The sequence below is a fragment of the Lepisosteus platostomus genome, chromosome 20 (assembly GCF_059453375.1).
Source record: "Lepisosteus platostomus isolate fLepPlt1 chromosome 20, fLepPlt1.hap1, whole genome shotgun sequence".
NCBI classification, from domain to species: Eukaryota; Metazoa; Chordata; class Actinopteri; order Semionotiformes; family Lepisosteidae; genus Lepisosteus; species Lepisosteus platostomus.
This window is the reverse complement of record NC_142630.1, coordinates 1999919-2024650: the sequence shown is the minus strand read 5'-3', so window position 1 is coordinate 2024650 and position 24732 is coordinate 1999919. Positions and strand designations below refer to the sequence as shown.

Sequence of the window (24732 nt, the reverse complement as noted above, 5' to 3'; positions counted from 1 at the left end):
TTTTTCTTTCAAACCTTTGACAACAAAATTATCTTGAAGGTCTGCTTTTCCATCACAAATGGTTCTGAAGCTGAGACCCAATATGGCAACAGCAGTCACAAAATGCCTTGGCTCTTGTCAACTAATTCTGCATTAGAAAACAAGGGCGTCCAGCCTGCAGAGCAGAAGATCCTGCAGGCTATAAAAGATTGCTTGAAATCTTGAGGTCTAGAAAAGTTAACATCTTCCGATTTAAGTAATTCGGAGCTCATCTGGAATTAAAATCGGAATACGTTTTGGGCCACGTTCATAAGTCATTGAACCACAGCTCTTTTCCCTAATGGGAAGATGGCATGAAAAATGTCCGGATTCTGATTATTACAAGCTGCAGCCTTTTGATTTGATTCTGGATTGTTAGCAGTTGGCCTTTCCTTTCTCCAAACTAGCAGAGGTGAGCTTAACACGATATGAACTTGTGTACAGTACATGGCCCTGGGACTCCCCATGTGTGGGGCTGAACACCCTTATTTTAGACAGATTGAAGAGACCGGAAGTCTCCTATGTTTGTAAGAGAGCTTTTTTTCTGATTTGCCTTTCATCTTTTTTTTTTCAGGAGGAAGCACCGTGTAAAGAATGATGGAAATATCCATTCTAATGGTACTCGCTCATCCTTTTCAGCTTTTTAGTCAGAGCCAGGCTGTCTTGTGATCCCTCCCTCAGGGGTCGGTCTGTCGCTCCTCTCAGGTGCTCCAGGCATCTGTGCACATGAGGCCATTTTCCCTGCTTGATGTCAAACTCTGCACTCTGTGTCTGTGTGTGTGTGTGCTCTGCAGATCGAGGATCCCGGTTGTTTCTGGGGGAAGATTCTCAAGGGAGATGGGGTTAATATAGAAAGTCCAAAGGTGCATGAGAAGTTACAGGACGAGATGAACCTCTTCTATCATAATGTGAAGCTGGACGTGCAACAGCTGAAACCCCCTTCGCTGGAGCAGGAACAGGTGACGAGCGCGAGTTGTGCTTCATGCTGTAGGGTGTAGGGTCACTTCCTTCTTATCATTTGCTAGTTAATCAACACACGTTTACAATGTGTTCAGTGACTGTGGCTTTCTTAAGGTGATCGTGCAGTATATTAACAGTGAACATGTTTACAAGGTAGACCAGCCAGTTAATTGGTACCAGCTTAGCTAGATGTCGCCTCAGCGGTCAGTGTGTAGATTTAACTGCTACACTTAAGTGGTGCTGTGAAATTGCTTGCCCTTCAATAATAAAGCAGTATTAAGAATGAGACAGATGTATAAAAACAGTTGCCAATGTTTTAACTATTTCTCACTGAATTTGGGAAAATCTGCTCATTTAAAACAAACAAAAAAATGAAACGGTTAAGCAACTAATGAAAATGTTCACTTCGTGAATTGATTCTGTTCTGATGCTTTGCTGTATCGATGAGCTGTACTTGCTCATCAAACCCCATTCCATGCAGCTACGTCGCGCAATAAAACATAAAACAAGTCATTGGTTTATTTAACATGATTCACTGTCGCCGCAGCTGGCCTGTTAATGGCTGGAAGTGATGCATCGGGTATCCCCTGTGCTGTGTGCTGTAGGTCTGTGTGGTGTACTCTCCCAGCCTGAAGAGCTGGTGCAGGGCCTTTGTGGAGTGTCTCTTCCTCAGCTCCGAGGGGCAGCGGGTCCAGTGTTTCCTGGTTGACCATGCCAAGCACATCATCGTTAGCGCGGATGAGTGAGTAGCTGAATTAAGCTTAAAAACTGCCGTTCTTTAATCTGTCGATATGCTAACAGTTCTCCATTTAAAGGTATTGTTAGTGTTCTATTTTGTTTTTAATTTGAAAGAAGTCATTTATGTCACTGGGTCTTTTGCTTCTGGTTACCTAAGCAGATTTCTGTTTTACTGGTTTCTGGTGAATTTCTGCAGTTAGTCTGTCCATTATCGCCACTCCTGTCATTTACAAAGACACGTAAACCAGGGATTCCCAGAACACCCCAGTTTTCACACCACTGGGTGTCATGAGGAACCAAGCTGATCTCAGGTTTTTGGTGGAGCCAGCGGAACATGGGTTTTTAAGAGGTCAGATGGGGTGTGTAGTTGGTCCTTCTTGTACCGAAGAAAACGCTCACGCTGGTGAGCGAGAGTGATGGAGTCGTTCCCACCGGTGTCTGTTCATCCTCACGCGATCAGCTAGTATGCACTGTTTTGTGAATAACAGTCAAATAATGGGAAGGAAGCCCAGGAGAGGCTGGATAAGGTTTTTGTGTGCTGAAGCAGCTGGAAAATGTACCCTTGAAGTGGATTATTGTTGACACTCAGAACTGACCAGTGAAACAAGTTGAAAGTTTCAGCCATTGTGTCCTAAAAAAGACTTCCATAAATATGAATGTTGCAGCACGTTGAGCACAGTGCTGCCTCCCTCCACCTACACCTGTCACTGGCCCGAGCACCTTATCTCTAATAGTTTCATCTTATTCAGTGTTGAAGATGAGTCTGCTTCGACATGGATAGTCGTCTGACCCTGGCAGGAATCAGACAGTGAAACACGGAGCCCTTGGTCAGGCCCTCCCTCTTTTTCTCAGACTTGAACAACATGACTCGCACCACATGAGGTTCCCCAGTGAATCTGCAGCACTGCAGTTCGGTTATTCCACAAAACCTATATGTGGGTTAGGGTTAGTCACTGGAGCTGCTAAAGCAAGTCGGCTTTATGGCACCTTTATGCATGTAAGGAAAGTGCACCAGTAATGTTAATTTCTCTTTTAGAGTCCGGATACCTTTGGAGAAGTTCTTCCAGCTGCCTTTCCTGGCACAGAAGTTCAGTCTTGCTCATATCCACCCATTGGCTCTGCGTGTTGACCTCTTACGGGAAGAAACAAAATTTGTGTAATACACTATGGTTCTTATTTGTTACTATTGTCTGTGCATGTGTGTATCTTTACAGATTTATACCATTTACTAAAATACCCTTGGAGCAGTTAGGATTTTCCCCTAGAACTCTAGTGTCTCCTAAATAGTACGAACAGCTGGAAAATCATTTGAAGTGATAGAGATTTTTTTTCTTTTCATGTATACTTTTTTTTCTCACTGACCTGACCAAACAAGTATGAACATTTGTCTTTCAGACCTAAGAACTTCTGGGATGTTTCTTCTGTGATCTATTTCAATAAACTTGTCCAAGGTATTTTATTTTGGCAGCACATTTTCACAGTTTACCATCTTGAGTTTCTTTCCCACTGCTTCCTAGTTGCATTCAGTCTTTGTTCAGATTTTCTTGAGGTTATTGGTTTTCAGCAGGGCACCAAAACTTCTCACAACGTTTTAAGGATTTATATTTGTTTAATTTAGTAACTATGATAAATGCTCTGCAAAGAGCCAAAGTAGCATAGAGATGAATGAGATAAGAGGGATGAGATGCCATTTTTGCCCTAGCTAGCTAAAGAAAATACTGGGTTTTAACTCCCTCTACCACTTTCTCTCTGAAGCGTCCAGTCTCGCCCAGGCTGTGCTGTGTGGTGTTGAGGGGAACTGTCTTGAGGTCGAGCTGTACCTGACAATAGAGAAGATGAAGGTGAGCGTGTTGCCCGCCTGGGTGAACGTCCTGAAAGAATTGACAGTGTGACAGCGTTAAGCATCCCTCCATGGCCTGTTCAGCCTCCTGGACTGAAACGTCACAAGCTTTAACGTTTTGGTTTTTGAATCGCTCAGTGAATTCAGAGGTTTACTTTTTTTTTTTAGCTGCATCTATCTGTTCTTTTTCTTGTTGATTTCCTCTTGCGCTGGTGAGGGTTGTATTGGCAGCATTCCGGAAAGGAGGACCGGACATCTTTTTCCTCGGTTTGCCTCCTTGGGGATTCCCAGGTTGTCCAAGTGAATGCTGCCATTCCAGCGTTCCTGGGATGACCTTGAGGTCTGGACCCAGGGGGACATGAGCCCTGTAGAGGGCTTCTCAAAATCCCCCTGGGGGGGAGAGTTCTCCATACCTGCAACCACTCTGCTCCGTGGCTCTGTCCGATAACCGAGCTTCCTGCCATTTAGAGGAAAATATTTTGAGCAGCCTTTGTGGCAGAAGCTTCTTTCTGCAGTCTTGCCCTTCTGGTTCGTCACCAGAGCGTTCAGAGCTTGTGGCTTTAGGTCCAGCTGTACGACTGTGAATTGGCTCATCAGCCACTTCTCATGATGGTCCATAACTAATAGCTAGAGTCTAATACCTCTCAGATCAGGTTCATGTTGGGAGACCATTCCTCACTTGTTGTCCCAGTAGGTGTTGCCATTGTTCCCTTCTGTTTCACCTGCTCCTCTGCCAGAGAAGTGCCCTCCCATGCCCCTGTTGCCGATCTCCATTGCCAAGGCCTAGTCTGCTCTTACTGGTGTCACACCTGAACACTGAGCCTCTCCCTTCACGTGGGTGAGCCCACAAGTTTGATGCAGGTTTATTTGAGCAATATACACGGCACCCACACTATGCCACATTTGCACAGTTCAGTTACAGTGAATCACTGCCACTAGTTAATCCTTATAACTGGCGAGATGTAGAAGTGCATTTATTGTTCGCCGAGGATGTAGGTTCTTGATCACTGTTTTATGCCTATATTATTGGCCTCTGCAGGTATGTGTTAATGATGTCCTGGTGACTGAAAAGTTTGCATGTTACTCTTCGTCGATCGAACAATTCCAAGCCAGTCCTGAGGGCAGCAGTGCTGATCGGACTCCTGCAACGTCACTTTTGCAAGCGAAGAGCTCAGATGAAGCTTCACCGAGTAAGATTCTGTAGTTTGCTGGGTCTCCTGTTGGGTTTCTGCTGTTGTTTTAAAACCTTTTTAGTGTTAACACTACATAAATGACACAAGTATACATTTGTGTGTAGTAGCCTTTTAGTGCTTAACAAAAATTATTAGATCGTTAGAGCCGTGTGGATCTCCGTCTTTTAGGAGTTGAGTATATTCTACTGTAATTCTTACAGAAGCCCTTATAATCAGCCAAGGGAACGATGCAAGTGGCTCTATTGAGCCCTGCTTTTGAGCTTTGAGCATAGCTATAAATTTGAGGAAAGAAACTAAATGGTCTGATGAGAGTTGCTGGACTGTCTCAATCTTGTTTTTCTTTTTTTTAAAAAATCTGTTCTATTTCTGTATGCATTTTGTATTGACATGTAGTGTAAAGAAAAGGTTAGCAGATGTGACCAGTCTTGAGGTATAACCTTGAAAGAGAAGGGGTGATGAGGTCCTGGTACAAACACTTTAGAGTTCTTCGGTCATGCTGTTTGTCTTTAATCAGTGCCAGGGCATAGGAAGACCAGTGGTAATCGGACTCGGGCAGCTTTGACTGTCATTCTTACTTTTTCTGATGTCTTTTTTTTTTTTCTCTTCTACTCTTGAAAATAAACCTATGGATGCAGAGGAGGTCCGAGTGGTGAAGTCTAATGTAACTCTTCATTTTAAAGAGCCTAAAACAAATGATCATAGCCTTGGCACACAGATTGGTTCTATGGTAAGTTGGTCTAAATTGGTGTTTTAAAAGTTTTTGAATACACCCGTGTCACAATTGGCTATCCACCAATCTGAGTAATGGTTCAAAACTACAAGCTGACAGGAGATATAAAATCTGAACATGTCATGACATTTTGTGTTGTCGCTAAATATATTTAAAAGTTAATTACTAGCACATCTTTTTAACATCACATTATTTAACACATCTTTGGCTACCATAGTCAAACAATTTGCTGTGTTCAGAAGATGCTTGATTATATCAGTCTTGAAGATAAAGGTAAATAAAAATGCTGTACAGAAGACTATACTTTGATCTGAGGGTGTTTTATAATTGATAGGAGAAAAGTTATGGTTTAGGTCCTATTTTATTGCTATGTTCTTTGTAGAATGGTAAGTATACCACCCTGTGTGCTTTGGCAGACCGGTGTAATGAAGGAAGCCCGGGGGGATGTGGCGATGGTGACACAGAGAGGTGCTGCCGTCTGTGACTTGGGAGCAGCAGAGGCAGCAGAAGAACTGCAAGACAAAAAGTAGGGCCGCCGGCTTCTGTAGAGAGAGTGTGTTGTGCCCGATTGTTCTTGTGTTCAGCCCTGAAACATGCAGAGGGCAGCACACTGAGAGTGTGACTAGGACAGGAAGCGTTTCTTACAGAGCGGTGTGTCTGGAGTATCCACCAGAGGCAATAACAGTAAGCAGCCGGGAGAGAACCTCTCATCAGTAAGCGTCTAGAAAACGCTCGGTAGCTTCAAGGGTTTCCTCATTTGTAACCTCCTTATGTTGTGAAGCATAACAGACATTGATTAATGTTTTTCTTCACTGCATTAAACAACCTCTCCTTGTTATTTTTAACAATGTTTTTATAAAACTCATGATAAATACATCTCTAATGTGTCTCAGAGATGCAAACCACTTAGATGGAGCCTTTGCATATAAAGGTCAGTGCCATAGTTGTGTATGTTTGTGCAGTTTTTAGCCCACTTGTGGCCTTTTTTCCCTCCAATTCAGCTTTTTACAAATGAGTGTCTATTGTGGAGCACTTTTAAAGGTTACGAAGGGGTGGGGTTCTTGATATGCACATGTTGCTTTGAAATATTTAATTGGACATGCTGTAGAGCCCTTTCAGAGTGTTTATGTGCCTATTTTGTCATTGGTACTAGATTCATTAATTGCACTCTGCTTTTGTCCCTCGAGTCTTAGAAATGTTGAGACCAGCTCTTTGCTGGCACAAGCGTCAGTCTGCGAGCTTGACTGTAGCAGGTGAGTCAGGATTTGCAGAAGAGCATCGGGCCGTTCTGAGCGACACGCAGTGGATATGCATCCCTGTTGGGACCCTGAAAAGATACTCCTTCCCTGTTCAAAAACTTGCCCTTTTATTCTATAAATACTTATCTAAGGGATCTAATTTTTTTTTTGCCTCCAATAAATGCCAAGAAGTGAGAGAAACATAAAATTGCATCGTTCTAGGTCTCTTTGATAAAAGGGTGTTCTGATACTATTTACCTTTTAAGCTAGGCCAAGAAGGAGATGCTTTCTGTAGTGGTCTTGATACAGGCAGCAAATTTGTGCCAGTTTGTTAATTTCTAAACTGTATTGAAGAAGCCAGTTTACTCACTTAGCATGAAAACCCCTGAGAACAGTGCTTTGAATAACAGACATGCTGCTTTGGCAGTACAGATATTTTCATCGCAGAAGGGAGACTTTTAAATTGTAGTGAAACAAGAAATGCATAAAATGTTGCTGTGCACCGATACATTGTAAGGATTTGCTAGGATTAACCACCGTCCGCCGTCCCTGCTCCAGCCTGACTGATGAGGACCTGCGCCTCCCAGGACAGGCTGGGCTGGGGCCCCTCCCCGGGGGAGGGTGTTAATAGACGCGCCCCCGGCCGGACAGTAACGCTCGCTGGCACGGTCTTCAGTGTTTCCTGCCTTTGGCACAGGTGGCAGCAGGACGCCCAGTGAGCTCTAGGTGCTGCTGTCTGGCTTGCGCACACGACACTGACTGACATTCTGCTGCATTGTGGCTGCAGTAACACCACGGCCAGGACAGGGGGCGCTGTGGAGACCTGAGGCACTGCTGTCCCAGGGCTCATGCTTTGAGCTGTTAGATAGCGATGATACGACTGATTGCTTATATGTTGAGCTTTAATCTGGCTGCACTCATACCAACAGGCTGCTGAAGTTTTTGAATCCTGAGGAGAATGCAGGAAGCAAGCGGGTAGTTCAGGAGGTAAGATGTCTTTCGGTTGACTGCAGACTGACGTTTGCATCCCCTTTATCCGTTTGTGGATGTGCACAGTTATTTCAAATGACGCAGTTAGACACAAGTGGGAGCAGTATGTAATTGTTCTTGCAGGCTGCCCAGGATGTATCTCGGGAAAGTGCAGGGGACAGGACCGGGCATGCTCCCAACCCCGATGTGATTAGTGCGGCCCCAGAGAGAGGGAAGATCAGTGGAACAGACGAGTGTGACGAGCGGTAGGACTGCACTTCATTGCACAGATGCCAGTTTTACATAAGTGTTTAGATAACAATTCATTGCCCTCTAGATTTCTTTATACCACTAGAAAAAATAGGAATTTAACACAATACGATGAGATATGGATGGGACTTAAATTCTAATAGTTATGCTGTAATCATAATAGCATTGTGCAGAGCAAAGTTATTTATCATAATTGAATTCTGAAAAAAAACAAAGGTCCCCTTTATTCCCGCTTCTAAAAATTCCCTTGAATAAAATCCATTGAGAACCAATGGACAGTCGTGTGCTCGTTGCTCCAGAGCTTCCAATGTAGAGCCCACCAAAGGTTTCCTGTTATCCCTGGGGAGCAGAGGAAGCTGATGCCAATCAGTCAGTCGTGGACTTCGTCGTCGAAGTGAGGTCAGTCTCTCTCTGGAGGTTGCTGGCCTTCGCCCCAGCCCATGAGCCCCTGCAGGACCCTGCCGAAGGCACTGTGGACTGTGGACTGTGGACTGTGGACTGTGGACTGTGGACTGTGGACTGTGGACTGTGGACTGTGGACTGTGGACTGTGGACTGTGGACTGTGGACTGTGGACTGTGGACTGTGGACTGTGGACTGTGGACTGTGGACTGTGGACTGTGGACTGTGGACTGTGGACTGTGGACTGTGGACTGTGGACTGTGGACTGTGGACTGTGGACATGCAACAGTGGGGGTGGCTATACGAGAAGCCATAAAAAGCCGATTCTGCCCCTTTTCCTGGTTGTCTCCGTGATTGCCAACTATACAGCTAGCGCTGTACTGACAGCCCTACCACTCGGCAGTAGTCTGGGGGGGGATCATGAACTCCAACACCTGCCAGGATGTTGTGGCTTAACACTTGGTTCTCTCTGCCAAGAAACTGAAGCTTAGACGAAAATGGACATTCTGGTGTTTCTATCCGAAACGTACATACACAAAACAACTAAGAATAACTATGCCTGAAAGGGAAAGTCAATGTCTCCTTCGGGTTTGGCAGAATCTCGTAACGCATTGTAGGATGCGTCTTGTCAGTGTAATCTACAATTTACAAAATTCAAGCAACAGGTGTGGCCCTCATGTTTTCTGGACTAATTATAAGAAATATAGCTTTGCTCTGTGCAATGCTATTAAGATTACAGTAACTTAATTTTCATCAAGCAAAATTATCCAGTCCTTAAAGCTTTGTTTTACTTTCTCAATTCATCAAGGGTAGGTATAAATCTGGAGGTTACAGTATACTTGAGTTTTCTTGTGCTCAGCTGGTAGCACTGAACACGGGGGAAAGGTTGAGTGTATCCTTTGTAAATGCAGCCTTGGTGATTAAAGATGATGGCTGGATTGCAGAAATGATCTTTTGTGTCAGACTATGAAACCCTAAAGTTTGTTTTCACAGTACTGAGGAAGATAGTCCAGAAGCTGAGCTCCATTGTTTTCAGTCAAGGTATTTTGTTTTTTCAGCTTCTGAGCAGGGAAGCTTTTTTTCCCAATGGTTCGAGTGGGAATCCGTCTGTATGTGTTGGCTGTAAAGGAACCGGTAAAGGTGAATTCTAAGCTGAGAAGCAGAAAGGAAACATTTTGCATGTAGTTTCCTTGGGGGTGTGGTTAAATTTAGTGTGGAATGGACCTTTATTTTAATAACGCATGAAACAAATTAAATTGCAGTTTAGAAAGTAAGGGGTGTTTGAGAGCATATAATTATAACAGAATGTAATGGTAACATTCTCTCTAGTTTGTACTAGCTCTTTAAAATCAACTCCAAAGTTTAATTCTTTTAATTAAGAGCCTGTGTTGTGCTGCTGTTTATTTTGGATTTTGATCTTAATGTTGTATAAAGAAGTCATTAGAGCAGTGATCCTCATCGTGCATGTAATGAGTGTAATGAAACGTTTTGTTTTCCTAGAAAAAGAACTTTGTTTTTCAGGGTGCTCTGTAGTTTAAATGTGCAGTGGGTATTTTGGTCTTTGTTTTAATGGTTTAATTTTTCATCTCTGGATGTTCTCTTCACATATGCCAAAAATCCAGCCCTTTAAGGTTTTGAATTTAAGAGATTTGTTACTTATGCAAAATACAGAAATTGCCAACAGATGTAATGGAGTCTCTCACAGAAGCAGTTTATTTCAAGATAAATATTTTGTTCCGTCTGCATTGTTGCCCTCAGTGCAGAGGTAAGGCAGGGATCAGCTGACACCAGGCAGCAGGACTTGGATGAACTTGCCTGTGCTAGGTAGGTTAATGACTGCTTATATAACGTTTTTTGTATTTTTACACGTTTTCTTCATGCTTGCTGTAGAACTTGAGCCTTGATTGTTATTTTAAAAAATAGGAACATTACAGAAACGTGCGAAGGGGGATACTAAGTTTCCTTAATAATGTCTGTTTTGGCAGGCTGTTGCAGTTTTTGAACCCCGATCCTCTGAACTCAGGAAGTGAATCGGAGGACCCTGTGGTAAGGGCACAACTGGGGAAGCCTCGTCTTTGTTCTGTAATTGAAAATCAACATACAGGTTGCAGCTTGATGTTCTGTGTTACAGCTCAAAGTCTTGTTGCCTTTAGTGCTTTAGATTTTCTATGCACAGAAATTCTTACGTCCTTCCAAAATTTAATGTTTAGCTGTAAATACTGTTTACGGAAGGAATTGTGTGGGTTTTTTTCCCTCCCCAGAGCCTCCATTGCGATCCCAGCGAGAGTGGAGTGCTGGTGCATTCGCCCCTGCCCATCAGCCCCTGCAGGAGTTTGGCGAAGGCGCTCTTGACTCCCGGCCTGAGAGAGGTGGGGTGCGGACACGGCTCTGAATTGCCCATGTGCCTGCAAAGCCATGGTTCAGAAATGTTTTAATGGACATGTTGGAGTATTCTAGAAAAAGCTACTTGTTCCTACTTCGCTGAACATTTCCTGTGCTTCTTAAAGGTGGGGAACACGTAACAGGTTGTTGATCAATTAAGAGAACTTTGCCCCTTGAATGGAGCCGTTTTGTTTCGGGTGATTTTACTGGATACTTAATCTGCAAATGCTCACTATTTGTAACGTCTCGCCTATTGGCGGTTTTGGTTTTTCTGTATAAAATCTTTTGGACTGAGGCATGTTAAACCTGATTGTTTTTTTAACGTGCCTTACTTTCAGGCTCTTGCGAGGCGGAAATACCCAGGCCCAGACGTGGCGGCGATGTACTGCTGGCCGGCTGTGGCGCAGGGGGGCGACACTCTGCTCATATCCCGCGGTTGGAAGGACCCTCGCGTCTATATTCCTCCTTTACTCACCTTCATGCAGCTGTGCACCGTGCACATGGCACCAACAACGAGCAATGGGGTAATGTCCTGCACTGCTGAGCAGTTCAATACCCTGTTCAAATACGCAGGTTTAATTGTCTGAGGGTAATCTAGATGTGCCAACATGTGGCCGTTTCAGTGGCGGTACTTGAATCCTTCTGCAAACTTCTTCTGGGGACAAAGATTTCCAAAGGGGTTTCCCTCCCTAGGGTCAGCCTCCCAAGGGTGGTTAATGTCCACCCTCCTGTGCAGAAGATTTAGAGGAAGGATTTTCTGCTCATCTCTCTCAGCTCTTTGATGACAACATGAAGCGTTTTCATGGATGGGTGACCTGAATGCTCCACACAGAGAGCAGAGGGATGAAGCCAGTTCAGAGATGGGGATAATTAGGAGGCCATAATTGGTAAAGACCAATGGCAAATCTGGCCAGGGTCACACCCCTACTCTTTTCAAGAAACGCCCTGGGATTTTTAATCGGTTTTACATCTCACCCGAAGGACGGCACCTTTTTTTTTTATAGTCTAGTGTCCCAGTCACCATACTGTGGCATTAGGACCCACACAGACTGCAGAGTGAGCGCCCCCTACTGGCCACATTAACACCTTTTCCAGCAGCAACCTTGGCTTTCCCAGGAGTCTCCCATCCAGGTACTGGCCAGGCTCACCCCTGCAGAGCTTCGGTGGGCTGCCAGTGGTGAGCTGCAGGGTGAGATAGCTGCTGGAACACGTGCAGTGGTTCTGTCAGTGTTTAATCCTTCACGCTCAACAGACTGTGTTCCTTATGTTGCAGCCCATAGCGGTGGTTCTGTGCCCGGGATGGGAAAGGGCACAACTTGTGTTTGACACGCTGGAGGAGTGCAGTGTGCGCCAGCCCTGGAATCCCATGCTGATCCTTGTGGGACTTCAGAAAGAAGAGGCAAAAGCTGTCAGGATTAAAAAAGCATGTAAGACTTCCTTGATTGTTGCCTTTTTGGGCATTTTAGCCTGTAAATGTTTACCTTGCTTAGGTGTCATTGCGACAAATTGGATGTGACTAGCCATCGTCTCTGTTGTGCTGGGTTCTTCATTATATTGTCAGACCTCTCCAGCTTTGCCCTTTCAGTTGAATTAAGAGTGGAATGACCTTGCACCCTTTTGGGTTTGTTCAAAGAGGTTCTCCTCCTCTTGAAGCGTGCTCCTTTCTGCTTCTCATGATGCTGTTAATTCCTCGGTGCAGGCCTGATCGTGGTCACCACGCCCTTCGGCCTCCTCAGACTGATGGAGTTCCACTGCTTCAAGTTCCTCCGGCTGTGCCACCTCGTCCTGGATGAGGTTGACGTGCTCTTCTCTCGAGCCCCAGAAGAGGCGAGTGCCCCCTGTGCCCCCTGCTCTGAATTGAGCCACGTCCCTTACTGGGACTTTTCACTCCCAGTTCACTCTTGAGCGTTTTTGTGAGCGAAAGCAGAGCTGCAGTGTTTGCAGGGAGGGTGCTCTCATGTCCACGCAAGCCATGTGCTTGAATTATGTTCACCTACTGCACCTACTCTGAACTTCTGTGAGTTGCCAAAAACGTGTCGGCTCACGGAGAGCTTTCCAAAAAAAATGGTTACTTAGTTTTTATGCAAAAGTTTGGGCAACCCTGGCCAAATTACGTTTTGTTGATTTTCTAAGTGAAAAGAAGTTAACAACCTCTGCAGCGAACAAACTCAGGCTTACAGAGCATATTTCTTCGTTTCCTGCCATGGCCTGGTGTCCCGTCCAGGGAGTATCCTGCTTTGCGCCTGTTGCTTGGCGGGATGGGCTCCGGCCTCCCCCATGACTCCGAATTGGAAGAAGCGGTTAGAAAACAGGTGCATTTCCTCATTTCAGCCCCTCTCCTATAAGCATAACTAAAGTGGTGGGCATGTTTTTCGTTTTGCAGATGTCCGCAGTCCTGCAGCATTTCAAAAAGATCTTGGCATACAAAGAGTGGGGCGTGGTTCCCCACCAGCTCATCGCTGTTGGAGGCCAGTGGAGCAGGCAGATGGAGAGCCTGGTGAGAGAGCACATGAGCAACCCCTCCATTATCCTTACAGCAAGGGAGGAGGCTGCCCTGTATGGGAATGTGCAGCAGGTGAGTGCTGTAGGAATGGGATTGCAGTGCCTTTGCAGTTAAACAGGGCTGGCAAGCCAGTTGTTTGTGTCGTCGCTGCTGGTTGACAAGCCACTTTCCTTCACTGTCCCATAGTGTTGAAAACAAGCACTTGGCACAGATTCGTGGAGCTTTAGAGAAAGTTGTTTTCAACCTGTATCATGTGTGGAATGGATTAAAATGTCCAATATCTGGCAGAGGTGCAGTTGAATCTTTTTTTTTTTGTGTACAGAATGGTTCATTTAAGGTTGCTTTATTTTTCTCTCGCTTTTCAACCTAGACTTGAAGGCCAGCTTTCTGTTGGACTTTATACAGTACGTTTCGATGCACTGACAAATTGTCATTGTGATGCAGCAGAATTTCTCTCATGCTTATGGAAAGTGATGTTGTCTGAAACAGGTGATCCTGCTCTGTCTGGACTGTTATAAGCTCAGTGTGATGCTCAGCACCTTGGACTTTGTTCCTGATGTTCCTCAAAAGATCTTAATCTTTGCTGACTCCGTTGAAGATGTGGAACATGTGTATAAGGTAAAATGCCTGAGGTTATTAAAAAGAATGCGTTTAGGAAGTAACGCAGTTTATTCTACAGAGTTCTTAATATTTTGGCTCAGTTACTCAGAGAATGTCAAGGACTTGTGGCTTAAAATGAAAGTTTATAGTCCTGATTTTGACAGTGGGTATTAAAATGATCAGCATTTCATTTCCTCTCTCGATCTACTGTCATGTGCCACTTTGTTGCTTGGGTTCGCTGCTGCCACTACACCCGCGGTGTTGACATCATGATCTCGATGGATGCATTTCTCAGGTTAGAAGATCCTGATGTGACAAAAGTGTCAGATGTGTTGGTTTGCAAGCTGCCTGTTCCTGCCTCTGTGTTTGAAATGAGCTAGACGGTGTCCTGCAGCAAGTGTCCCATCAGTCATGGGCACTGGATGATCTGTCCAGGCTGTGTGCTGGAGCATAGTGTTTGTGTGACTTCAAAACTGGGGCCCTTCCAATTTCTTTTGTGCCGTTTGGCCTTCATTAGGAGATTCCTCCATTGCACTACAAGGAATCCAATCATAACCTTGTGTGTGATGCCTTTTTTAAAACATAAATCCCTGTGTGTTTGCCATTTCAGCATTCCCGTCTTCTTTTGGCAGGCAGGCAATCCAGCATTCATGGGAACGTTCCATCTTCCCATGATGTTTACGCAGATACAGAAGAAATGTTTGGGAAGAAACATTGATGTCTTAAAAACCTTGTCAGAGATCTTGACCATGAAAGGGGATGTAGGATTTGCCTACTTGGCAGGCTCCTAAAGGAGTAATGAAACCCTGGCCAAGGTTTTACATTAATAAACGAAGTCATGTGTACATGGATATTTTTGTGGATATCCCCTCAAAAATAAGGATTCTTTTTCCTGTCCCACTGCGGGTCAGGAATCCCCAGTTCTGCTCCTGGAGAGCTGGTGCTTCTGTGGGTTTTCAAGGTTACTTTAAAGCAGCAGTGCCTGACAAGCTGGGGGCAACTGTTTTCACAGGTCCAGTTATTCCAAAGAGCTGACTCGAGTCATGAGCTCAGCTGGACTGAAAACCTGTGGCTACACCAGCACTCCAGGGTGGGGGATCCAAGCTGTCGGCCTAAAGACCTGAATTTCTTCAAGATTTGATTTGACTGCAAATCGAGAACCTTTTTTTTCTGGAATGATAAACAGAATTTGCCAGTTACCCTGGGCATTTTGCTTTTATTCTCAGGCCGTGTGTAGAACGTCTGCATTCTGCATGAAAGCTCACCAGGGCCTGACGTACGAGTTTAACTTTGTCATTGAGCAGTGGAGGAAGGACATCTCTCCAGGGACAAGTGTTGCTCTGGGTGAATATAGGCTTCTCTGCAGTTCTAATATAAATGTTCTAAAAATTAAAGCATCTCGTTTATTTTATACTCCTAAAGTAGCTGCAAAATTCTGCATGCATTCTTCTCTAGGACCTTTATATATAGCTTGTTTAGACCCGCTTATCTTGAACTATTTTTCATACGCTTGCTGTAGAGGAACTTAGTTTGTATCGTACCTTAATTATTGTTGTGTTTAATGGCTGTGTGCTTTCTGATTTTTGTCTTTTAGTTTTGACCAATGAGTGCATAAACGCCCTGGGGATTACAGATGCCACCTGTGTGGTGCACTATGGGTTTCCCAGGTGTTCAAAGCTGTTTGGAAGTCGGCTGCATTGTATGTCAGATCACTTTCAGAACCTAGCTGAAATGGTATGAGTGGTTTTTTTGTTACCTTTTCAGCGCGATTATTTTTAGCTAGGGGCATTTTTTTCATTGTTTCTTAGTATCGTTTTTTGTTTTTTTCCTTCTGCCCCGCAGAACCAGTTCAAAGCCAGCTCCTAGGTCTCTGACCCTTTCCCAGTGTTGCCCGTGTCGGGATCAAGGTTGTTGACTGAAAGGCTCTGTGCTGCTGTGTTTGATGGGTTTTCTATCTGTTTGAAAGGACGCGGTGGAGCAGCAGGCCCAGAAGACCAAGTCTGTCCTGCTGCTCTCGGAAAGGAACACCGGGCATGTGGTGGGAGTCCTGCGGTATTTTGAGCGTGCTGGGGCAGTAGTGCCACCGGAGCTCATCCACTTTGCCGAGGGGGTGTTGAAGGCAAGAGAGGACCAGAAATCTAGAAGACCACTCTGCAGCTCTTTGAAATGCTTTGGTTTTTGCAGGTTGGAACCTTATTGTTTTCATCTTGTTCGTGTTCACGCTTTTTTTTTTACTTCTGTCCATTTCTCAATTTAAGAGGATAGACAGGATAGAGCACTGAAATGTTTATTTTTTCCCCTTTTTTTATAAAAAGCAAAACTTAACTGCATGCGTTTCATTCAAGAAATGAAAGGACTTGTCCAGACCGTCACACCTTTAACCCGGACTTGGATGCCCTGCAGATCCCAGACTCCGGATGTATAACGGTGAGCTTTTTTTAGGATTGGTAGACTTGTACAAGAGTTATTCCAAGATGCCCTTTTCTGGATGTCATGTTAACCAGTTAAACTTACAGAGACTGGCAAGTGTCATTCAATTGGCCACACATGGAGAAGTGTAACAGCAGAATCTTGGAGGAAGTGGCAAAATGAACAAGTCTGTGCAAGTACTCAAGGACCCACGCACTGTAAACCAAGACAAAAACTGGCTGCTCTACACACACTGTTAGGTTTCTTGCTATTAGGAGACTTAAGAAATAATAATGCAATACATGTATTAATGAAAACTTTGATAAATTACTTCTAGTCTTTGTGCTCAGGTGAAGACACTCACATATTGCCTTTATCTTGCAGAAATTGCAATACAAAAGAATACTTTCTCTATTTTTGATTAACTGATCTGTATTACCATTAAGCATCATGCTTTGTTCGTTCTGCTAATAAACCGAAAAGCACAGTTCAGTGTGTAAAAGGGAGTTAAACTCTGCTGCTGAAACTGTCACTGGTGACACATTAAAACTGTTAATACTGCATAAAGTCTGCTGCAGCAGTTCATGCATTTGTCTTCGAAGTGTTTTGAGAAGGCATTTAGATTGCATCAGTTTAATAACCAACAATCTGAAATGTGCCAACATGATTATATAACACAACGCATGGACACGAGCAAATGCTGTTACCAGGGCAGCTCATCTATATTTTGTATACTGTATAGTGCACAAGTACAGTATTTTCAATAGTACAAAATTAGGATGGTACACATACATTAGCAGTATAATAGTGGTATGAGCAATAATAGTTTGATTGAACCAAAAGTGCCCATACTGTCCCAAACTCAACTTAAGGCATGAGTTTTGTACAGTGGAGGAAGATGGCGGGACCAGCTGGAAAGGTGATAAGTACCTCCAGACGAGGCTTGTCGGCATGTGTATAGGGATCAATAATCTGGACATTCGGGAGAATTGAGAAAGCAGTAAGTGAGAATCGGTTTTATATTTTTTTGGTTAAACCAGTTGAGGTTGAGTAGTCGTGGGAGACCGGGGAGGGAAAGCCCACCGGAGCAGCAGAATCTTGGATGATGTGGACAGGATGGTTAGCAGGTGCAAGACAATCTGTGACGAGAGTGAAGGGGCATCGGAGTAGTCCCAGATCTTAGAGTAGAGGGGCTCGGAAGAGGAGGACAGCAGCCAGGGAAGTGACCTAGAAATGCTGGCGGAAGAGGGAGGACTAGAGGATAATTCCAAGGTTCTTGACGGAATGGGAGGATGAGGGTGGTGGTTTTGAGAGGGTGAGGACAAGGAAGGGAAAAAGAGGGTTAGACTTGGATGTGCACACAACGTCAGTCACTCCAGTACAAGAAGGAAATTTGGAAGGAGATGTCGGGGGGGGGGGGGGAAGGTTAATTTTAGATACATTTGTGAGTGTGACATGAGTTTTCATAGGAGTCATGGCCTTCTAATATAAATTGTAAAGAAGAGTTTATTTCACTCAGAGAATCTGTTGCTACTGCTGCAGTGTTGAAGCACTCATTTCATTACACCCTGATAAAGACGAGTCTTGTACTTGTTTTTTAGGGTTGCCGGTTATAATTGCAGCACCAGTCAGTAAGAGATGACTCTGCGAATGTCAGTGTTAAATACTTCAGGTGTGTTCTTCATATCTTTCAGATTCTGCCCTTGCATGTAGAGAGTGCTTCCTGCTTCTTTGGTCGGATAGTGCGCAAGAAGGACGATTGCTACGAGAGACTGGCAGCAGAGATGGCAGAGTACTATGTGAACCATAAGCGCAGTGCAGTGAATGTGGAAAAGGGTGGGCTCTATGGAGTGCAAGAGGAGACTGTCTTACACAGGTAACAAACGCCTCATGCAGTTGAAGTGTTATGTGGGTTCGATATCTGAATTTGCCCCAAATCTTCAGTTTCAGCTGCTTGAGTAGGGAGCTGCGTCGGCATGCGTAGGCCACAAAGGAACAGGTAAAGGTTTATTCTGTGTTGGAAGGTTAAAAAAAAAAGTGACATGTTGGTTTTGGCCTGGAATGAACCTTAACCCGTTCAGTTTTGGAAGCCCTCAGTTAATGTGTTCTGGGTTTTTGTAAGTGGCAGGAGTTAAGAAGAGGACTGTGGGTCCGGTATCAGTCGGGCAGGGGTTCGAGTCTACAGTGCAACAGTTTTAGTGACCTTGAGTGAGATGGCTCTTCCTGATTGGTCACTCAGCTGCCCATGTGCCTCTCACTAAGGGTTATTTTGCAATGGAGCAGATGCATGCTGTAGAAGCTGTGATGTCTCTAGCCCTCTGAGCCTCTAAGCTTAACCCTCTTTTGCGCTTCTGGTCCGTTTTAAAGGGTACAGGTGCTGTCCTTGCCCGAGAAGGTGGGCTGCCTCTTCTACAGGGTTTGTGTGAGGTTCATAGACGAGGGCAGGACGGAGGAGGTGAAAGCCCATCAGCTGCTGGTGCTGCCCAGCCAGTTTCACAGTCTGCCCCCCCAGGCAGTGGAGTTCATCTTGTGCCGTGTGAAGCCCATAGACAGTGAAACGGAGTGGCACCCAAAGGTAAGACCTTCTGAAAGCAGGTTTTCATGAGAAGCCTGTTCTCGGGTAGTTCATATTCTTTGCTAGTCAGACTAGTTGGCCTTTTAATTTGTACAGAAAAGACATTCTTGTGCAGAACCTTATTGAATGTGCCTTTGCGTCTAGGTGACGAGACGCATCAGTCAGAAGATTAAACGTGTTCAACATGAAGCTAAAGTTGCTCTGTGTCTGGAAAAAACAGTATGGGTTGATCCGGTGGTAAGTATTAATTTTATTTGCATTCTTATGTCGAAAGCAGTCTGAAGTCTTGTATTCTTGCAGCTGCAAGGTTGAGCTTGGTTCATGTCTACCTCCACAGTTGACAGTAAAACCCTTCTGCCTGTGATGGGCAGGCAAGTACAAAGGATTAGGTGGCAACAGCTTTCTTGGCTTTCATTTGGTTGGAAGTATCAAGGCTGTTGTAAATCTTCATGACAATGACTGATTCTTTTGCGGGTGAACAGTTGCAGAATTAGTCATGTTTCTCCCCTGCTCTTTCAAAGGTCCATGTTACTTGGCTTCCTGCATTGAAGATGCATGTAAATGACTACAGCCTTCGCTCAGAAATTCTAGTTACTGGAATGGGGGTGGACAACCCAGAGCACCTGGAGAGGTTGAAACGGATGTGCCAAGACCGAGGCTTGTCCGGCCGGGAGCAGCCGGGTCAGCCCATGCAGTGAGTGACGGGGGAGGGTCTGCTTTTCCGAACTTCCTGAGCCAGTCTTGCCACGCCCCCCCCTCGAGCTTCCTCATTGGTCAGCTGCTGGTGAAGCGTGCAGTGGGCAGCCAGTCCAGCCTTGAGTTTTACCAAGTCTGACAAATGAGGGCTGCTTAGCCGGCGGAATCCTAACGGGAGGCTGCACCCCTTGTCTGCTTTGTGTTGGTCAGGCCGCAGTCTGCTCCGCGGGTCCTGGAGGAAGGGGTCGCCGAGGGGTCACCCGACATCCCTGAGCCCTGCTCTCAGGAGGGGCTGGAAGGCCCAGGGGAGGGGTACGTGTTACTTCCTCCCGAAACGCTCATCTTCCAAGAGCACGGACTGGGCAGTCCAGCTCATGTTTCTTCTGCTGTGTGTGTCTAAAATGGCTTTCCCACAGTTCTCTATTGGGTGTAGATGTTTGTTGTGTAAAAGGGACCCGCAAACTTCAGGGGGTGGCCGTGGGTTCCTGAGGAAGCCTGCGGAAAGGTGCCAGTGCAGAAATAATGTGGATACATCACTCACAATGGAAGTGATGCAGATTCCCCCCCCCCCACTAAGCTTATCAGCACCACGCAAAACTGTCAGGCAGAATTCCCCATTGTTTCTAAAACAGCTCGTGCAAGAACAGTTTACAATTACTGTGAAATGTCTTGAACAGTTCCTAACAGACGTTTTGTACACGCTTCACGTCTGATTGCTGATGAACAGCCTCTCTTCTTTTATCAGCGACATATGAAACTGTGTTTTAAAGACAGAGCTTCTTTAATCAGATGCTTGTCACTGACTGAATTGGGCCGCCGCAAAACAGCTGCTGAGCTGAAATATTTGTATTGATAACACAGATTCTGTATTGCCCTCTTTTCCTCGGTTTATGAAGTGTTTTTTTTTTTTTGCCATCCCAATGTCTGAATTCACTCCAGCTGAGTCCTCTGCTCCTCAATTAAACCCTCAGTTGAACTGAGTAATTTGTTTAATGCTTGTTGATCGTTCTTTATGATAAACATTGCAGATTCCGATTCTAAAATGTGATTTGAAATCTCTAGGTTGTAGCTGAAAGAATAAGAGCTTCTCCACATTCAGTTCCACTGCGCAGCGCGGGTGCTCGCAGGGGTGGGTGGTGGGTTTGCTGCCAGTTGTGGTTTCATCCTGACCGTTGTCTTGGAAACCTGACTGGATAGTTCACAGTAAATAGCAGAAAGGAACGATAAGGCGAGTGCGATCTTCTAACCTTGCTGTGGATCTCTCGGCAGTGTGCATCTACAAAGAGGCAACTCTGTCCGGGCTCTCCAGGATCTCCGTGTGGAGAATGGTAAGGCAGTTTGGACTTGGACCCAGGGGTTAACCTGGGAACAGAAATGACGCAATCTAATATTGTCATGTTAAAACTCACTGTTTTTTTTTTTACTTTGTTTATAAATCACTCCCAGAATAAATAACATGACAGTCCTGCCAGTTGTGCTGTCATGTTAAAAGCAAATCGGTTATTGGCCAGTGTTAAGTGTAATCAATAGAAGTTGGTTTGAAATCTGTCCAAATATTGCTCCATTGATTAAGCTTATATTATTGTGCAATTTCCTCCTATTATCTTTGCAGTCTTTTTTTTACCTCTTAAAGTTTTACAAATCAACCTTTTCCCCCCAAATTTCTAAAAATATAGGTCTGCAGCAAACAGGCCATGTTCTCCAAGATGTTGCAGCTAACAAACGGTATTGCAAACTTTTTTTTGGTGTCTTGATTTGCTTTAAAAAACAATGTGCTTATTTTGGGTATGTTGTTTTGTAGGTGTGATTTTTAGTTACAGTGTGAGCATCCTATCCCTCTTACTAAATGTTTTTAGCTTGATCATTGAAGATCTCATGCCTTTGTTTTATTAATGCAACTCAACCGATGTCCATGCAAGATTCTAGTCAAAACTTTACCATGACAAATCAATTGAAACAAGTGGTATAACTAAATGAATCTGTGGATACACACCACATTTCTGTCTAAAATGAAAAAGCTTGTTTTTTTCCAAAAGCTGCATGCAAATGAAAAAAACTGTATACATCGGTAACCTTAGATTCAGTTTTTTAACTGTTGCCAATTGTTTAACTTTTCATTTTTTTCTAGACTTCATCCAGAAATTAAATGGTTTCAGAGAGAAAACTCTGTTACATTAAAGTTTAAGCTCCTAAATCCAAGAGCACAGCAGTATACATTTCATCATGACAAAGTGACATACAGGTACATTTACAATTGCTTGTTGTGGTCTTGTGTTTTTGCCCATCCTGCTATGAAAAACTATGAAATGGAATTTAAGAGTTTGGTTTTCATATGTTAGGTTAGAGATGCTTTTTTTACCCAATTACATGTTGATTGTGATAAGTCATGGAGGGCTGTTATTAATTAAGCAGGTTTTAACATGAAATCTAATTTTGGGGGGAGATTAATGTCTGTTAAGATCTTTTAATGGAGATAAAATTTGTCATACAGTTTTCGAAAGGGTTGGTTTCCTATAGAGCTCACTTCCAGCATATCCAAGAGCACGAAGAACATGCTGTAACTAGACAGGAGCTCACATGTACTGGCAATATTGCGAATTGTTTCTAGTATGTGGGACAAATTTGGGTATTGAGTAGATCTCTAAGTTTTTAAATCTCAAAGCTTCGTCTTTTTAAAACTCAAGGTTGGGTTTAATTTAAGGAAAAAATGTCAAAAGGCAAAACAATTTCAGTGAGTCATATTTGTAAGATCGTTCTTTGTAATTGGAGTGTCGGCACTGTACAAAATTTGCTGCCCTTTGTAAAATCGGGAGGCCACTGCTGGCATCTGGCCTTCAGCTTGCTTAGTGCGACTAGTGCGCTTTGTGGTCAAATTAAATTATTTCTTGATTACATTTTTTAAATTCACTTTCCTTCCTGCCCTTTAAAATATCAAAGGCCACAATTGTTGCCTTTATGCATGAGAATCCAGCATTACTGAGGTTTTAGCAGTTTTTTTGCCTTAGAATCATAGGCCTGTAAATGATGCATTGCGTTTAATAAATTTTATATGGAAGTTTTTTTTCAATGAATTGTCACACAAAGACTTAATGTTATTTAATCTTGCATTTCTTATGAAGGGTCTAGTAATTTTTAAAAATCCTTTCCAGCGCCTGTGTTGATGACAAATACTATTATGCAGACTTGGAACTTTATGGCAATGTTGTTGAAGACAAGTGCTCTGTAGATATCAAGTGCAACGAGCCAGTGATGACACTCCTCAAGGAAAGCAAAGGAGAATGGCCAAAGCTTCTGAAACACAAAGTAAGTTTTTTGCAGGATCTTGTTATAAAACCAGTCTTTTAATTATTTTTATTATCTTTTTTTTTTCCCCACAGATCTTTTACAGTAGCAGTCTGCAAGCCATTAGAACATGTAGCCCTACTGCTAATGAAATACTCAAATTCTGAAACCAAAGAACAAAATGATCAATTATAAAAGTACTGTGTATGCTTTAAATCTCCGGGCAGCGCCACGGCACTGTGGTCAGCATTGGTGGGTCGTAGCACTGTGTCCTGGGTTCAGTTCCAGACCTGAGGTGCTGTCTGTGTGGATTTTGTATGTTCTCCAAAGTCACACTGGTAGGTTAATTGGCTTCTGGGGAAATTGGTGCTGGTCTGAGTGCCCTACGTATTTTATATCTTCTCTTTATAGTGATGTATCTATTCCAATGCATATTTCCTGGGAATCATAATTGTAATTCCTCCAACAGAATGCTTTCGTTAGCTTGGACTTCGAACACTTCGTTGACTCTGAAGATGAAGATAATCTTGTCAGTGGTGAGGTTTTTTAGAGTATCTTTATTTCATTATTGAACAGCTGTGTATCATCACTACACATGTGTGCACTGATGTCTCTCGGTGCAAGGAAACCGCAGACATGAATGCACTACATTGGGCCTGTTTTACAGAGGAACAAGATTATACGCCTAATTTTCCTGCACTCCACTTAATCATAGAAGTCAAATCTTAAAGAGCTCTTACTGGTTCAGGAGCGGAATGAATCTCCGTAGACTATTGTCTTCAGAACCTAAGTTTCCAGGTGACACTGCTGGCTTTGGATGAGGTTTCAAACCTGGGTTCTGATTTTCTTAGGCGTTAAACATCCCATGGTGCTGTTTGAAAGAGGAGGGGTGTTAACCCCAGTGTCCTGGCCGAGTTCCACTGTGAGCTTGTACAGTTGGGCCTGCCTGTGGGCCCCCTCCTAATATGGGTTTTGAGGCGGAGCCTCACTTCTCAATCTGATCTGAGTAGTGGGGCTGGTGGCGGTTTAAGGTGGCTCTCACTGGTGGCTCCTGAGTGGGGGATGAAGTGGGTCCCCTCCTGTTTGTAAAACCCTTTTGGGATCCTTTGAGATAGTTTAAATTGATAATCTCCTTGCCTATGCAGTGACCACCTAAGATTGACCAGGGGAGGTTGTACTGTATGTTGTGATTTATTATCAGTGTTAAATGTTGTGGAGATTTTCCAGTTTAAACAAGCTCTTGGTCTATGGTTTTGCTCCTCCCTGTTTCTAGAGTAGCTTGTCAATTAATGAATGTGGAATGCGAAAAAAGCTCAGTCTGGTGACATTTCCAGGCAGTAAGCCAGGGGACTGCAAGTCTGCTGGGCATTAATTACTGTGATAGTGATGGTTTGCAATTCCTGTAGAACATTGATCAAGTCTGGGACTTCACAGAATGGTTATAAAGGCATGTACTTAGGCTCTCTGTCTGGCACCAGCAGAACCGTCTGCTGAGTCTGTTCAATAAGTGTACATTATCATATTCATTTGACATTTCTATACCCGTTGCTAGTACACTAATGCGTTTATGACTTGAAATCGGAAAAAGATTGCCACCAGTGGAGATTGCTATCACTAACCCTTTTTCTTGAAGGTCAGCTTAGGTGTGTGACTATTACATGAGAGGATACTTTCAGCTATATCTGATTTTTGTTTTATGTTTTATGGTCCAATTTTCTATTGACTGGGTTTAAAACGCTTCTTTAACTGTAGGGGAATGAGATACCTCATTCAAGGTATTTAATGTACTGTATAGTTTGCTCAGTTACAGAGCTGAACCCTTAATTAACCTATTCATAGGACCCATGTGTGTTTCTTTGTTAAATTACAATCTCCCAACTTGCAAATATATATTTCTTTAGAGTCGAGTGTTGGGTCAGCTGGAACAA

At 43.9% G+C, this 24732-nt stretch overlaps 1 protein-coding gene across 1 annotated transcript in view; it reads left to right on the top strand.

Annotated features, from left to right (window-relative positions):
* The window catches only part of tdrd12 (tudor domain containing 12), a 30205-nt gene that overhangs the window by 1995 nt on the left and 3478 nt on the right, over positions 1 to 24732 (top strand). Inside the window, exons 2-36 of the mRNA XM_088613506.1 lie at positions 593 to 636; positions 813 to 977; positions 1584 to 1720; positions 2753 to 2872; positions 3112 to 3167; positions 3472 to 3557; positions 4596 to 4746; positions 5385 to 5476; positions 5896 to 6005; positions 6667 to 6732; positions 7647 to 7704; positions 7831 to 7952; positions 9351 to 9398; positions 10104 to 10181; positions 10343 to 10403; positions 10619 to 10726; positions 11078 to 11263; positions 12013 to 12166; positions 12439 to 12566; positions 13123 to 13314; positions 13732 to 13860; positions 15069 to 15186; positions 15437 to 15576; positions 15809 to 16026; positions 16188 to 16269; positions 17946 to 18127; positions 18619 to 18826; positions 18971 to 19063; positions 19348 to 19520; positions 19733 to 19834; positions 20792 to 20850; positions 21199 to 21247; positions 21651 to 21764; positions 22672 to 22825; positions 23274 to 23340. Coding sequence (XP_088469632.1) covers positions 613 to 636; positions 813 to 977; positions 1584 to 1720; positions 2753 to 2872; positions 3112 to 3167; positions 3472 to 3557; positions 4596 to 4746; positions 5385 to 5476; positions 5896 to 6005; positions 6667 to 6732; positions 7647 to 7704; positions 7831 to 7952; positions 9351 to 9398; positions 10104 to 10181; positions 10343 to 10403; positions 10619 to 10726; positions 11078 to 11263; positions 12013 to 12166; positions 12439 to 12566; positions 13123 to 13314; positions 13732 to 13860; positions 15069 to 15186; positions 15437 to 15576; positions 15809 to 16026; positions 16188 to 16269; positions 17946 to 18127; positions 18619 to 18826; positions 18971 to 19063; positions 19348 to 19520; positions 19733 to 19834; positions 20792 to 20850; positions 21199 to 21247; positions 21651 to 21764; positions 22672 to 22825; positions 23274 to 23340 — 4030 coding nt within the window. The 5' untranslated portion in view covers positions 593 to 612. The remainder of the gene's footprint in view (positions 1 to 592; positions 637 to 812; positions 978 to 1583; positions 1721 to 2752; positions 2873 to 3111; positions 3168 to 3471; positions 3558 to 4595; positions 4747 to 5384; positions 5477 to 5895; positions 6006 to 6666; positions 6733 to 7646; positions 7705 to 7830; positions 7953 to 9350; positions 9399 to 10103; positions 10182 to 10342; positions 10404 to 10618; positions 10727 to 11077; positions 11264 to 12012; positions 12167 to 12438; positions 12567 to 13122; positions 13315 to 13731; positions 13861 to 15068; positions 15187 to 15436; positions 15577 to 15808; positions 16027 to 16187; positions 16270 to 17945; positions 18128 to 18618; positions 18827 to 18970; positions 19064 to 19347; positions 19521 to 19732; positions 19835 to 20791; positions 20851 to 21198; positions 21248 to 21650; positions 21765 to 22671; positions 22826 to 23273; positions 23341 to 24732) is intronic.